This window comes from Toxorhynchites rutilus, chromosome 2 (assembly GCF_029784135.1).
Source record: "Toxorhynchites rutilus septentrionalis strain SRP chromosome 2, ASM2978413v1, whole genome shotgun sequence".
NCBI lineage: Eukaryota > Metazoa > Arthropoda > Insecta > Diptera > Culicidae > Toxorhynchites > Toxorhynchites rutilus.
The window spans coordinates 62,687,216-62,703,907 of NC_073745.1; the positions used below are offsets into that span (position 1 = coordinate 62,687,216).

Sequence of the window (16,692 nt, forward strand, 5' to 3'; positions counted from 1 at the left end):
ACGACCTTCGGGTCTTCGTTGAATTCTGGTCATTGTGTTTCCGGCAAATAGTATTCGGGTAAACGTTCTACAATCTGGCCATCGATATGCTAAACTCCTAGATGGTTAATTTTACATTACAACTAAAAATATTGAAAGCGCAAAGGCAGTAATGATGGTGCGTAGTAATACAAATGTGTGCCACCAGTTTAGGGATAAAGCCTAGCTGAAAGTGAATCTGGGTTCATAATATTTTCTGTAATTCGCGATTGATTTACATATACAGTGCGAGAAATTCCTTTAAGCGCACATGTATATTTTGGCTGTGAGATTAACTAGATATATATTTCCAAAATATTTTCAAATTGCCGGTCACCACTGTAGACTCGCCTTGCCAGGATTCCCCAGAGATTCTCGATGGGATTGAGATCCGGGCTACGAGCTGGCCAGTCCATAACCTGAATGTTTCTTTCGGAAAACCATGACAATGATTTCTTGCTTACGTGAATGGCAGCATTACCCTGCTGGAAGATGAAGTTGTCGTCCATAATGTCTTCTGTAAATGGCACCAAAACACTGTCTAGTAGCTCTACATAGTTGTCGGAGTTCATCCTTGTCGAAATAGTGGCGATAGGAGTCTTCCCTTTTCTTGAAAACGCAGCCCACACCATGAGACTTCCACCACCAAAATCCCCGCTCAACTTCACTTCGGGATTTTTTCGTAGATCATGCCAATAATACGCGCAGCAGTCGGGACCATCAAGATTGAACTTTTTCTCGTCGGAAAAGATCACTTCATCCCACTCTGCCTTGCAATCCATGTGCTGTTTAGTGAAATCCAATCTTGCTTTAATGTGCCTTGGGGTGAGGTTTGGTTTCTTTGCCTTCTTCGTGTCAACCAGATGTCCAAATCCTCGCAAAATTTGGGAAACACGTCGTTTGGATATGGGAAGGTCCAGTTCTTGCTTTATTTCCGAAGCATTAAATTCTCCAGTATCCCCAAGCTGAATGATGCGGTTCCGGTCGCGGTTTGAAATTTTGCAGTTACCTTTATTCTTCCTTCTGATGCCATATTTTGGGCCCTTCTTAAAAAAAATCCGGACCACTGTTTCTCCTCTATCGATCTTCTTTGCTATCTCCCGGTTACTTAAACCAATATCCTTCAATTCGGTTATTAATCTCCGCTCAGTTTCGTTCAAGAACTTTCCTTTCGTCATCGTGCTTCAAATTCAATTGCGCTACTTCTCTGCTTAGCTGATTGTGGTTAACTCGTGCTCACGTTACAACCTTACCAGGATGTGTTGAAAAATGGCCAAGATGTTCACATATTGGTGGGAAAATATTTAAAATGCCAGTTGCGCTTATGAGAATTTCGCACCATAATTTTAAAAATGTTTTAGTAAAAAAATATGTTTGCACCAATGATGACTTAAACAACAAAGTTAGTACACATTTAGTCATTAGGAAATCACTACGTAAAAAAGGAATGGTTTTATCTACTATATATCTAGAATTTTCAGAAAACCCAGGTGCGCTTATAGGATTTTCCCCCACTGTAGGATTGAATAAAATTACGTACTCTCTTTTCTATCGCGTTCATTATCTACAATTGATATTGAATCAGCATCTCCTCGATAGTATAGTGGTCAGTATCCCTGTAATTGAATCAGCATACATATTTTATCCACTGTGAACGCATTTCTTGAACGCTATTGGTTGTTCCGCCGCGTCGTCGAAGTCGCTATTCGGTCATTTCTTGGATGGCTCGAAAATTATAACAATGTAGAGGATTTATTTACCCCTTTGGAGCAGTGGTAGCACATTAAATCGGGTCAATACATCAGCTCACATGCCTGTTGATATATGAACGGCGAAAGTAGTTTCTTTAAGTGACGTGAAACATGTAAAGAATGATGATGCCCCTTAAATTCCACTCAACAATATATTAGGTTGAGTAAAAAGTAAACCATTATTTTTTTATTGTTAGCTGGCTTTACTGATCAATATCTCGTGTAAGATCGATCATACAACTTCATGTTTAAAGAGGATATTCCACACTAAAAAAATATTTTGTTTTTTTTTTGTTTGTTCCATTCAGTTGTGAGTTACAGGTTGTTAACAATGGAAGCTAACAAAGACAATATTCGATACATTTTACACTTTTTTCTTTTATAAAGACGAAAATGCAAGGCAAGCCACAGAAGTTGTGAATGTTTTTAATGGTGCCGATACTGTAACAGTAAAATACGTGTAAGTTATTAATTTTTTTTAAAATTATTTATTATTCAAAAAAAGAATTATTTTTGTTAGTGAGATACACTAAATTTAGATCTCTACAGTCAACAAATGGACCGTTTGAAGCTAGCGATTGACCAGAAACGTCTAGAATCCGCCAACAAAGGAGGTGTTGTGTTCCATCAGGACAACGCTAGGCTCCACAACTCCTAGACCTTGATTGGGATATCAGAAAACTTGATGGCATTGTTTTTAAAAGACCATGGTTCAGTTCGAAGAATTTATCGCACTCTACATACACTTTCGGTCGACATACTGTGGGCACATTACATTTATTGACGTTTATTGACAGTTATTGAGGATAGTCAAGGGACTATGAAGAACTTCGCCTCCGTATCCAATTGGAAATGAGTTTTGGCTTCTTCTAGCAGTTTCTCCGTCAACATGACTCCACAGTCATTCGGACGTTTAGTTGCTATCTGACTCTACGACTTGACTATCGCATTTCATTCTTCCCCGTCAAATGGACTTCATTGCATATTGAAGTGACTTCCCCCCAAAATGAGTTCGTTTCTCTCTCATGTATCACGTATTCATGCATCGATTTTTGAGTTCAACGTGGTTTGGCATATACTACAGGTGAGCTAGATTTGTTTGTATCGTACACGAGAACACATACAAAATAGCATGCAGTGTTATGTTGAGGAACACTGACAAATTTATAAATATTCTTGATATATATCCGTTTTTCTGCATGTTTTTTTTTCACAAAATTGAACTTATAGACAAAGTAAACTATTTTTTTTAGAATTTCTCCTAAACTGCACACTATTTACTAATATTAACGCGAGGACCTTTTTAGCATACCTGGTAACTGTCTATGTTTGTTAGTTTGAGTTCACGGTGGGTAAACAATGAAGCCGTCCACTAATGGTGTAACTACTTTTTTGTACCAAAAATCAGAATTTTCGTTTCACTTTATATGAACGTTAAAAAAAGATTTTGTACGCGTGTAACGAGACTCGTGTCAGGGGGAGTAGTAGTGTGGATTGAATCCAGGTTGCATGAATAGAAAAATTTGTATTCATTAGTCTCGTCAATTAGATTTACCATCTGCTACAATAGTTCATCAGTCATCCACGCTCTCAACGCTCATCAATTCATTTCTATTCTATTCAAGGTACCTTGGCGGCGAATGCCGAAGTAGTCCTAGTCGAAGCAAAGCTATTAAGAGGAGAGTCGATTTTAATGTTCGTCTTCGAAGATTCCGGGCACTGGTTTCCAGTGTATAGGTTTGTTGTTGCACGTAAGCTATGGAATCTATGTATATGTAATTCCGAAGATTATCCGAGTATACTAAGGACCGTATCGTTATTTATGGGTACGCCTTAGAGTCTCCGTCTGAAAAAGACTATAGCTTGTTTTGACAGCTGTTTATTTTTCTCCTGTTGTTGACACAGTTAGCGTTCAGTTAGCATTGTTAAAAGATCGTTTTTTCCTAAAAGTGCAATCATGAGAGGGCTAACAGAAGAAAAACGAAAATCCATTGTGACCAGATACTGCTCCGAAACAGGAATATCAATGAGAAAATTGGCGAAGGCGGAAGGAGTAAGCGTCCATGCGGTCCAAAACGCTATCAAGCGATTTGGTATGTATAATACATTGAAGGATCTACCCGGTCGCGGCAGAAAACCTGGGCCATCCAAGCCAAACTTGGATAAAAAGATTTGCAGGCAATTTGAAAGAAAAAAGGAATTATCGATACGGGATTGCGCAAAAAAGTGTGGAACATCAATCGGTATGGTTCAACGTGCCAAAGAACGTAACTCACTGAAGGCATATAGAAAGCAAAAATGTCCCAAACGCAGCCAAATTCAGGCAAGTTCCGTGAAAACCCGTGCCCGTAAGCTTTACGATGGGATTTTAAGCAAACGCGAACTGTGCATCGTCATGGATGATGAAACCTACGTCAAACTGGACTACAAAACTCTTCCTGGGGCACAGTTTTACACTGTAAAGCAAGGAACAGATGTCCCGAACGCGGAGAAGTCAATTTTTTGCGAAAAATTCGGTAAGAAAGTGCTGGTTTGGCAAGCTGTTTGTCAATGTGGCATGAAATCATCTCCTTTCTTCACTCTCGGGAATATGAATGGTGAAATTTACCGGAAAGAATGTCTCCAAAAGCGTGTGTTACCGCTCATCCGAAAGCACACTGGTCCGACACTATTTTGGCCTGATTTGGCATCATGCCACTATGCACGTTTGACCTTGGATTGGTATCGCGAGAATAATGTCGATTTTGTGGAAAAGGAGATGAATCCTCCAAATTGTCCGCAAATAAGACCTATTGAAAAATTTTGGGCTTTGATGAAGGGACGACTGCGGAAGAAGGACAAGGCAGCCGATGACCTTGAGCAGTTCAAAAAGGATTGGATAAATGTGAGCAAACAAGTCGATGAGACGGTTGTCCAGAACCTAATGAGGGACATCAAGAAGCAGGTGCGATCATTGGCGCGAAAATCAGAATCTTGATTATTTTTTACTGTTACTCCTTTCTTTCATTCATAAGATACAATATTTTGATATCAGAACTGAAAAATAAATGCAATATTTGAAATAAAGCTGTGTTTTGAGCGTACCCATAATTAACGATACGGTCCTTACTGTGAGCAATAACCAGCTGTATTACTTCCATCATCGTGTGAACTGAAGAACACTCCGTACATCGTCTACTATATTGTACAAATGTTCTAAATCACTTGCAAGATCGAAAATGAACGAAAGAATTTCGAAGATTCGTTGTACATATTGAGTGGCAGAGTGCTGTTCTGAACGAATATTGTAGTTATTATCAATAACTGGCCAAAGCCTTTTTTGCGCTCAGTCAAGAGACGGGATTTCCAAGCTAGCGATCGAATACTAGATTGAAGCCCGTTTCCTACAGTCGCCTGGAAGGGTGGTCAACAAACCCTTTGGTAACCGCTATTCGGGAACTACGAGAATTTACGATATTCCTCGAGGTAACTAGGACTCCATCACTAACCAAAATCAGGCCAGTAATTCAGAAGTTTCGAATTTTTAAAAACCATTCTAATTTTTTGACAACCCTTATTCAGGACGATACAACCTAAGATGAAATGAAAAAAATACGGATTTATGGGTGAAAAATCTGAACAATTTTTTGGGCTATTATTTTTTCATAGAAATTTTGATAAATAAATTTGAAGCATTTTCAATGAGAAATAGTCATTGTTATTAGTTGGTTTGGTTCAATTTAAATTATAAATGAGTTTGCAAAAAAGTCTAATATCTCTAAATCTATAAGTTTTCTATATATATTTCATAGCCATGTCGATAGCAAACATTGTTGTGTGTTAATGCCGAAAAGCATATATTCAAGAACAAGGCACAATTCATCGCCCAATTACCTTTGCAGCACTCACCTCGATGGTAGGTACGTGATTGAATGTGACACTGTACCAAGGAACTAGTTTGGGACAATAGTAGGATATTAGATAAGCTAGGCAAACACCATCACACAGCTCACGAAAATCTCGCACCGGCGGTATGTTCGGACTCTGCAGTCGTTGACCCTGGAATGGAGAGGGGTAAAGAGAAAAAGCAAATATTGAAAATCAAATTCACAATCCAACAACAGAAAAGCGATGAGAGAGCGCAAAAAAGAAGTCGGTTGTAGGGGCACGGGCGAAATTCGAATTCGAGGTAAACTAATTTATGGAATAGCGTGAAAGTGAATGGCTCTAATAGGGGAAGCCAGAAGGAAGATACAAATTAATCCCACAGAAATGCAGAATAGCAACAGCACTACGAAGGCGAACGCGGAAGAAAGCAACCAGCTTACGTATTCATCGAGAGCCGGTCCCCCGCTGCTGGAACCACCTCCTCCGTTGGTCAACTCGTAGTCGATTCGTCTCTTGAGTGCGCTGCAGACGTACGAAATCCAACTCAGTAAGGCCGCTTCGTGATGCTGAACGGGGTGCGATGCACTGCGACCAGATATTCTGAAAAGAGAGTAAGACACAACGAAAGAATCATCAGGAAGAGCGGGTGATTTATCATGCCAAGGGCACTATTATTTTGAAACTTGATTTTACAGGGCGCATTAATTATTTTTGGCAGTGAATTGAGTGATTTTTCATTTGGTTTAATTTGCTCAGACACGGCAATATTTTGTCCGAAAAATATTGCCGCAATATACCGCTCCCTCAATTACGCTACAACCCTGTGGTGTTTGAAAACATCCGATCGGTCGACATTGCTGCAGCTCCCACGTGCAGACAACCTCGAGCTGTGCGGAACAGGCTAGTCAATTCATGCGTCTGTTGAACAGGTTATGCCCACACACAATCGCAGTAAGCTCTCAGCGACCTTTTGGAATTGCAGTGTGTCAAGACATCAGTGACAATTTCTCAGTATTTTCAACCATTTCAGCAGTCACGATTCCATTTTTCTCATCGTGGTTAATCTGAGCAGTGGAATGACGGCTGAGCGGAAGAATCATTCATCGCTTATCTCGGACACTGTCCGATTTCGATGGAGAATTGCTACGATACCCCCAGCCTAGTAAAATTTTTGTTTGAGGTGGGTGTTTGTAACTCCTACGATAATCATCGCGATTGTCTTACAGTAGTTTGAAGAAACTTGTTTGATCATATGAAGTGCCACGTCTAGATTAACTCAACATGTGTGTATAATTTTGTTCTAACGTGTAAACCCCCCAACAGGATAACACAGTAGCACAAGCAAACACTGTGTTTGATGATTAAATCTTCCATCAGTGAATGGAATCAAGAAAAGGCCCACACCGAAAGAAAAAGGTTAAAAATTGTATGATTAGTATTTCCCCTTTCCAGCAAGGCTCCATTGGTCAGGAGAAAATCCATTCAAAACTAGTCAAAACAAACAACAGCTCTATTGAACCTCCGTTCCAAATTTCATAACATTGTATTCATTTGTGTTCAAATCACAGTCGATTTTGTCAGACATGTTGTTTGGAAACGAAACGAGAGTTTCTGGTATTGTTTAAGGCGCGTAGACATATCTGCAATCGTTTGAAGCAAACATCTCTGCGATCTGTTGAGAAATGGTCGACTGTAAATACAATGTTGATGCTGCTTCTTATCCATATTTCTATACAGTGCGAATGTCATGTAACTAAATGCTTGCACTGAGCGCAATTTTTGCAATTTTTTATTGCTTCGCTGTTTTTAGAATGATTTCTGAAAACAGCGAAGCAATAAAAAATTTTAATTAACTTTCAGCCTCATCATTACCATGTACTGTTGATTGACCGCTGTCTAAAACTAAAACACTGAATTTATTGATTTTCCATAAAGTTTTTCAGTATCTCTCAGCAAAAATACATCTCCAACACTCTTAAAACATCATCCCCAAAAACAAAAAAATAATCCATAAATTATATTATGCAGCACCTTTCACAGAACGGCAACACAAAATCCGAATCAAGTCGATTCTGTGGTGGCGACGAAGGCGACAGCAAATTTTCACGTTCAGTTTACAACCGAAGAACACAGCTCTCATAGGTCCCAGAAGTTGAATACGTTCTTCCCATTTGGCTCAAATTGAACTGCACTTAGACGCCATTTTTCACCTGAAAGGAAAGTCATCAATAAGCTCAAAATACCACTGAGTTCACACAAGCTCTCCCTTGACAATAAACTATGGATGGGTTGAACCTATGATATAACTGTTAGGTTGCCATGGGACTGCCATTGGCTTAGTAATCTTCGAACTATCAAATTAAAGCTAATTAGCTAGTTTTTCTTGGAAAAATGTTACAGAAATTTTAGGTTTTGATTTTATCATTATTGATTGTATTTATTTTTTATAGTTTTCACAGTCTCGGGATCGAGGACGCTATATTTTGTTATATCTTTTCTTGAAAACTGGAATTTTTAAACATAACATATCCAACAATCAGAGAGGCGTTATTTTTTTGTTGTTGAGGTTCAATTTTTCAAAATTAACCGATGATCCGAAAAATCAATTTTTACTTTTAAAGTCATTTTTTGGAAAAAAGGGGAAAAAGTTGATTCTTCGAACCACCCTAAAATGGAAATGATCACCCTAATGTAAAAATAGAAAATACGGATCTAGTGTTTGCATGTAGAGACGTCGGTTAATCGCTCGATTAATTCAAATAATCGAATATCTGAAATTACAATCGAGTAATTTTGTATCGAATAATTTAAAATCAAAATATGAATACATCGAATAATTTCCACTGTAATCGCGATTGATGAAAGAAGGAATTTTTCTCAAGGTTAATGCATTTTTAGGTTAAGAATTAGGCTGTATAATTTTTTTTCCAACATTTTTTTTATCCAACCATCCAACATCGACAACCCGATAGACCACGCGACCAGAATGACAACGTGATACGTGATTATTACAAAAAATAAATATTCGCTCGATTAATCGAATATTGAAAAACAATTATTTGAATGAATCGAATATTCAAAAAGGCCCCAACGATTAATCGATAATCGAATAAATGAGAAATTTAGACATCACTATTTGCATGTATCTGCAATGCCGATTTCTCCAACTACTTGGTTTCGAAGTCTGTGTTTGGGAAACATATTCCAGTTTTCAAAAATACAAGCGATTACGGATGTACCCACAACTTTCATCTATTTTTCAATTTATTATTTTCAAAAAATAATAAAAATCCATTTGCTTTTCATTATTTTGGACATTACATTAGAATGCACAAATATCTTCCGAAATAACTCTGTTGTGAAAGTTTTGGTGCCTCTGAAAAGGACCGTGGATTTACGGAAGCAGATGAAGATGATTGATTCATAATTTATTCTTGTTCTCGCGAGAAAAATACACAAGCTATCTTTGCATAGAGCCACCACTTTCATCCGGTCGCTAGCAGGATAACCTATGGATCGTGAATGAGGCGACTATGCGATGTTTTCTCTACTGCTGAGGTTGTTTCTGTTGTTATTACTGCTTTGCTACCACTCCTGTTGCTGGTATTGGTTCTGATTACAATGCTTCTTTTCTGGTTCTTCTTTTGGTTGATGGTGTTAACTATATCCCGATTAGAAAATGACTGATCGCCTCGTAGCGTGCAAGCTAACTTCATACATACTGGCTGGCAGGAGAATTGAGCAGGGGTGGAACTTACCACGCAATATTTCGTTTCTCTTCAGGAACTGAACAGTGTGCGAAACTTCCATTGTATGAAGCGTAATCGTTGAATTTGATATCAGCATAAGGAAATGCCGTTGTCTGCTCGCTATCTATGTCCACTTTCCCTATCAAATATGTATTGTATGTAACAATATAACACGTTTTTTTTTAAGTGGTGGAAAATCTTGAGTGAAGACTGTGTCTGATAATAATTTTATATTATGATGATGAGTTTCTTTTGAAATATTAAACAATTTTTAAAACCATGATTAAGTAACGGCCAAGACTATGTGTTTCAGTAATAATTTTCAAATTTTGACAATTGTATACTGCCTTCAGATCTGCTATTCTGATAGAGTTTACCAAGTTACGGTATATATCGACACTGCACCTTTATTATTTCGTGCTTCTGAACCTTAACTAGCGTTGGCTTGAATTTGTGTCAAAAAAAACAAAAGATGCCGAGCAAGCATTGGAGGCTGGTTGGAATGCGGTGATATATTATGAACTTTTAACCTTTTCGAGACGGGTGCCGTGTATGTGGTAAAGTATGATACAGGTGCACCGTGGCGAAAGGGTTAATATGTGATTATATGCAAAGTATCTCTTATTCTGCTCATATGGGATATATAATATAACTTATCCTGCGAATGAAGGCTCTCTATAATAGCATGCTCGAGAAAGAACATGAAACTATTGCGAACCAGAGCAGAGGATCCAAAGCCCTTAAGGAGGATGGTTGTAATGGCTGTTTTCCATGGTTATTTTGCGAGAAAAGAAATAAATATTTGAGCTAAATATTTATTTTGAGTGTGGAAGCAAAAATTCCAGTGATTCCGGTTTACCGACAATCAAGGCGATTCGGCATGCAAATCAAACTCCTGAGCAATGCACTAAAGCGAACAGCTGTGAGCAGGAGGAACGAGCAGCACATGCAGATTTCGAACGATTGAGATAGTAGAGCAATCGTGATCTAAAGGATTGAACTGTATCAAACGCCCATCTTGAAGTGAGAAGTGCTGTGAATGTCCAATTACATAATGCCGCTTTCCAATTTTACTGCACGATTTACTAAAGCGTACAGTATTTGTATCATAGCGTTGCGCTGAAGATTCATTGGTATACATCAGGATTGTGTTGTGCAGGTGGCAAAGTCGAATCACCAGTTGCCTCAACTGTTCAATTTCATAAAGTTACTCCGAGTGTATAAATTAAAGACAGAGTCCTACGTCAAAAGAGGTGATTATTTTGGAACAACAATTCAACGGATAACCATGTTTACAAAGATTCACAGAGTCGACGGATTTTTGTTTCTATTGAAATAGTCTTGAGATAGAACTTTGATTTTAACCTAACATTGCTAGATTTCAGGGCGTTCCAATAAGTAACCGGCACCTTACGTATTTGAACCATATAAAACATATAGAAACTGAAGAAAACACGTCCAAAATCTGTGGAATCGCAATATAATCTTAAAATTAGCATCAACGTCATCCGTCAAACGACATTGATGGGAACCGATCTCTTGCGAACTTTCCGCGAAACCAAGTGAAAGCTTGATACACATTCCCAATTAATTAGTCGTCTCAAGGCGTTCCTCTCACGAGCCCAATTTTTCGAGAGAAGCCAAAGTAAAGTGCAATTAATGTTTGCCTTGTCGTCATCTTATACGTTATCCATTCCCCATCCACGAGATAAAGGTAACAAAATAACGTCCAAATTCTCGTTTTGAAAAACACTTACCTCTCTAAAGCGCTGGAAATTCTTCCGCTGGAAGCGACTTCTTTAGCGTATAACACCATCAGTGCTTCTATCACAGTCATGTGGGCATTCTGTGAACGAAGAGAATAAGAAAAAAAAACGCACACGCAGAATGAGAACCGGTCGCAAGGTTTTAGCCATTTTATTTGGCTTCTTTTTTCGCTCTTTTTATTAGTCCAAGGTCAAACCAACAACCTTGGTGGCCGTGCGGAAAAGGAAGGGCCACCCAACAACAGTACTCACAATTCTAAGAGGGTTCGTTTGGATCAGAACGGTCTCCGTGAGGGGCAGATCGGGAGATTCGTTCAGTGGCACACCCTTCCGGGACAGCGTCTGCAGGATTGACCAGTGGTTCAGACTCTGGTAGTTCGGGTCGGAGTAGATGTTACTCAGCACCTGGCAGTAGATCGACGCGTTGCCCAGCCCGACGACGATCTGTGGCTTGAGGTGGTCCAGCCCTTCGTGGTCCCGATAGAAGGGATCCTTGAGCTGCTCCGGTACCCGGTTGTTGTACGCCTTGGACAGGAGCCACCTGACCGAGGCGCGCTGTTTGGCCTGTAAAGAAAAGAGGAAAAAATAACGACGTTAGAAAATACTTTTTCTATAGCGCGCACATGTTAGTCGCGGTTCGTGTTTCGTTCCGTTTATGATGAATTGATTTTCATCATGTGACATAACCGTTTTGTTTGCTATTAAACGTCGCCGACGTTGGAGAGCCTTGTGCTTTGTATGTTGAGATACGTGTGCTTGTCGTCCGTAAGTATTCAACGAAAGACTCAAATAGTGATTGTTAGAGGAGAGCTGGTTGCGAAAAAATACATGTGTACGGAGAGAACCACCGGAACAAATGACAACAACGATGTCACACATGTCAGAGACCGTGGACGGACGGTACACAGCGGCACAGAGGGTACAAAAAATGACAAGGCCGGAGAGGTAATTTTTCTCTTTCTTTTGTTTGTGACAATACACCAACCCACACGATTGATTTTTGTCGCAACAGTTTCGTGATTGTGGGGGAAGGAGAATCGCTCAGAGCCGAATTATGTGTGCCTTTCTCGAATTATCTACTCTTTGGTAATGTCGTTTTTATCTGTTTTGTCATCATGACCTTGGGAAGAATGTACATAACAAAAAAAAAGTAAATATTGATCGCTATAGAATCATGTTATATCTGCAGAAGAGTGTCCCACAAACACTTGGTTGCATGTAGTTGAAGAAATTATAATGAAGGCTTAGAGAAGACGAATATCGGCTATTTGAACCTCTCATTACTTTCCAAATTTTTGCACAGTACGAAGATTTCGATCAAGTGCAGCAACCAAAACCAATGTTTGCATTGCTAAGCAGTAGTACTTCAGCAAATTGATGTTCTTCTTGTGCATCCATCATGTGATGCGTGTGATGTGTCGATGGTGTTTTGTTGATTGGCAATGGTTTGCGATGCAAGCTTAACACCGCACGGATTGTTTGTACATGTCTTTTGAATGTGAATAGAATTACAAACAAAAAACCGCTCTGAATGCGATTGCCACGCAAATAGATATACACATTCCAGTCGTGCTTACGTTACACCTTGGTTGAAACACTGATCAGCAAAACTGTGTAAGCTGATTTCTGCAAAATTTCGAGAACATATTGCGAAATGCTTATAATTCGTTGAAATAGCATAATTTGGGTTGTTTCTGTTTCCAAGTGTTCTTGTGCTTTAACATGTTGAGTGTCACGCGGTTTTATAGCGACTTTCCAATCAGGCCGCGCGCGCCGGTATCGTGTACAGCAAATGCGAAGCGCAATATTGGCAAATTAGAATTTACTCGATGGAAAAATTTATTTAACACGTTGAATGCCATGTCAGACACCATTGACTGACAGCATGAAATATGATTTTTTTTTATCCCCTTTATTTATTTATTAGGCTCATTAGCATTTTATCTGTAACAGAGCCGGGTTTTTATCGTGTACATGTACATATGTTTTATGTTTCTTTAAATTGTAAATTACACAGTAGTAGTAGTAGCCATTTAGGCGTTAGCCATATCGGCGTAAGGGTATTCTATCTGTTCCGGCAAACCGGACAGCGGAGACAGTTGATATTGATCATTGTTGGGTTATTTATAGAACAGCAGCCCTATGTTTCTTGCAGAGCAGAGCAGTTGTATGGATGAATCGATCTTTGTTCCACCGTGGATCGATCTCCATCGCTGATGATGGTTGCGTCGACGTAGTTATTCTATAACAACACAAAGATGGTCAATTGAGGGCCCTGAGTTTGAACTCACGATCGATCGCTTAGTAAGCGAAGTATAAAATATGATAATAAAGGTAAAAATTATTTTTTTTCCAGAAAACTTCAATTATGTTAATTAACACGTTGAGTGTCATGTAAGTTTTCTGAAAAAAAAATCAATTTTTACCTTTATTATCATATTGTATACTGGCAGTCACTGGTGACTGACACGGCTTGAACGGAAAGCTCGGTCACCGATGACTGACATGGCACTTAACGTATTAATCCTATTTGAACAAACACCATCTTTTATGGTTTATGAAAACCTTCAATAATTTTATAAAATTGTCTATTTTTTAAATAGTTTATAAAATTAAAAAAATATAGTGTTCAATATTTTTTCAGTACTCACTTGAACACACTATTTGTACACTGACATTTTTTTTTCGAAGATAGTTTGAGCTTGGATAGACTGTACAATTCGTAGTTACTCTCCGTGACAAATTAAACACAAATTTCTGCATTACTCGAGAATTATTCAAGCAAATGAAACCAAATTGGGCATATTGAGGTATTAGGGTGCAATAAATATTTCTATGGTGTTTAGACTCTCCATCCCCCTCTCTAAGTGGGCTGCCATACAAATGAAACACAAATTTCTACATTACACGAGAATTAATCAAGCAAATGATACGAAATTTGGCGTATGAAGGTTTTAGGACGCGGTTTTAGAAACGTACTCCTATATCTTCTTCTATCTATACCAAAAAAAGGATCGCCGGATGTGTTGACAAGAGCAGAACTCGAGGAAGGAATTGTCCGATTTAGGACTGTCTTTTTTCTATCATATTTTCTGTATAAAACATCAATTCCATGTAACGGAGGAACATGTTATTTGCAAGTGGTTGAAAAACCTTGACGAGAATTTTGTCTGAAAATAATCTGATATTATAATGATGAGTTTTGTTAGAAAAAGGTAAATTCAACGGGGTCGATTAAAAGATCAATCAATGAACAGTTCTGTTTGAACTTGCTCATAGCAAGAAAACGCGAATGTTTGAAGGTATTGATAACAAAAAACAAATGTTGGGCGGGACGAAGTTTGCCGGGTCAGTTAGTCTAACATAAAATTAAAAAAATCTCAAAAATCTTATAAATCTTCCAAAATCTTTCAAATCTTACAAAATCTTGAAAAAATTCTCTTAAACCTCTAAAAACTCCAATGTCTTTATCTAATCTCCATGTACTCCAAAATCTCAAAAAATTCTCAATTTCTAAAATTTCAGAAATTTTTCAAATTTTCGAAATCAAGGTCTCTTCTTGGATGGCTATATAGTTCCCTACAAAACTTTTGCCTTCTCAACGCAGGTATTACTTGCGTCATTTTTTTGTCGAGATTTTTATGCCGAATAACACACCTTGAATGTATTCTGGAGTGGCAAGTTCTAGAATACGTGTGACCACAGTGCAAGTTGGAATTTTTTTAAATGAAAAATCTCCCGGAATCGAACCCGAACCTCCGGCATGATAATGTGTGACTCCAACCACTCGGCCACGGGAGCACTCTTCACTATTGCACTCTTCTTTTCATTAAAAATATTAAACATTCTCCAAATCTCCCAAATCTTCCAAAATCTTGAAAATCCCGAAAATCCTGATAAAACCATGAAAATCTCTAGAATTTCCAAAATCTTTGAAATTTTCAAAATCTAAAATTAAATTCTTAAATTCATTAAAATCTGAAAAAAGTACCTCCAAAACATACAAAAAAATCAAAGATCTGAAAATCTTCAGAAATGGTAAAAAAATTTCTTCATATCTTTGTAGTTCCAGCATTCAAGAAGATACCCTAGAAAGGACTTATCGAAAATCCTTTTATTTACCGAGTTAGAGCCATTTTAGTGATGCGATATCTAAACTGTTACGACCATAACATTGAACTTCAAACACGTTTTTCTCGAAACTAGTTTTTTCAATCTGGCGTATACGATATCTCAAGTTCTACTGAACTGATTAATGTCAAAATTATATGGAAACAGTCTGCAGGTATTTCTCTATCGCATGAACATCTAAAAAATAATATTTTTCAATTTTTACTATTTTCAAAAAAATTGGGAAACGTAAGAAAAAACTTTTTAAACCACTATTTGTTTTTCAAACGGCCGCCATTTTGCCAAAAAACATGTTTTTGACTTGTCAGAGGTTCATGCGATAGCGATATCTTCACTGATTCAGAATTCATTCGATTTTTTTTGGTTCCAAAAAACCAGAAGGGCTTTTTTAACCCTCTCACTTCATTAGCTCGTAACTGTTCTAGTTATGAATATTTTTTCGCCGTTTAATTTTTGTTTTATTGTTGAAAGATAGATGAAGCTGTGGGTATTTATGTACTCGCTTGCATTTGTGCATACCAGAATGTGTCTCCCCCAACACGGACTTCAAATCCAAGTAGTCTGAGAAAATCGACATTGCAAATACAGGCAAGACGGGGGCATTAGTGTTCCCCAGGCCTCCATGCATACCGGAATGAATGTGTTTCCCTAACACGGACTTCAAAACCAAGGAGCTTGAAAAAATCGCAAAAACGTGCTAGCTGCGGCTACTATTGTACTCGCCGAATGCGGCTATTTTTGTACTAGTCAAATCTGTTTTTATACTGTTTCGCTACCGACAGCGAATGATCAATTTGAATTGAACTTTACGGAAATTTGGGAAAATGGCATGATGAATTGTTTTCTTCTTAAGAGTAACCGTTTTTTTGGAGTGGCATCCACAAAATGTCAGAGAGGTGGGAAAAATGTATAGTTTTCAATGGAAAATACTTTGAATAAGGTGAAGTTTTTCATTTCAAAGCAATAATCGTTTCTCAAAAAAAAAAATCCGATTTCAAACTTGTACACCTACAAGGTACCTACAAGAAGTACCTTCGTAACACCATAAAACATTCAGTTGGAGGAAAAACAAAAAAAAATGTTGAAAAGACAAACGGAATATCGATAAAAAGGGAATTTCGGGAGAATCATGTGGCGTAGGAATGCTCAATTTTGTGTATAGTATTTTGTTCATGTAACAAAAATGGCTCGACGAAGAAGGGAATACACTAGCATATAACTATTGAAATAATGCAAATTTCACTGTGACCATTCATTTCACGTATATTGATATTTCGGATTCAGGAAGGAGGGAGGGAGGGAGGCGATCTGGTGTAGTGGTTAACATCCGTACCTCTCACGTTAAAAGTCTCGAGTTCAATTCTCACTCCAAACATTCTTCCAATGGAATAAATCCGTTGGTCCAAGTTA

At 38.1% G+C, this 16,692-nt stretch overlaps 1 protein-coding gene across 32 annotated transcripts in view; it reads right to left on the minus strand.

Annotated features, from left to right (window-relative positions):
• The window catches only part of LOC129766483 (patronin), a 194,909-nt gene that overhangs the window by 83,771 nt on the left and 94,446 nt on the right, over positions 1-16,692 (minus strand). For 24 of the 32 annotated variants that reach the window (XM_055767020.1, XM_055767017.1, XM_055767021.1 and 21 more), the window contains 4 exons: positions 11,404-11,715; positions 11,143-11,231; positions 6,077-6,236; positions 5,643-5,807 (listed from right to left, as the gene is read on the minus strand). In XM_055767020.1, coding sequence (XP_055622995.1) covers positions 5,643-5,807; positions 6,077-6,236; positions 11,143-11,231; positions 11,404-11,715 — 726 coding nt within the window. The remainder of the gene's footprint in view (positions 1-5,642; positions 5,808-6,076; positions 6,237-11,142; positions 11,232-11,403; positions 11,716-16,692) is intronic. The other 8 variants (XM_055767048.1, XM_055767049.1, XM_055767050.1 and 5 more) reach the window with 1 other exon arrangement.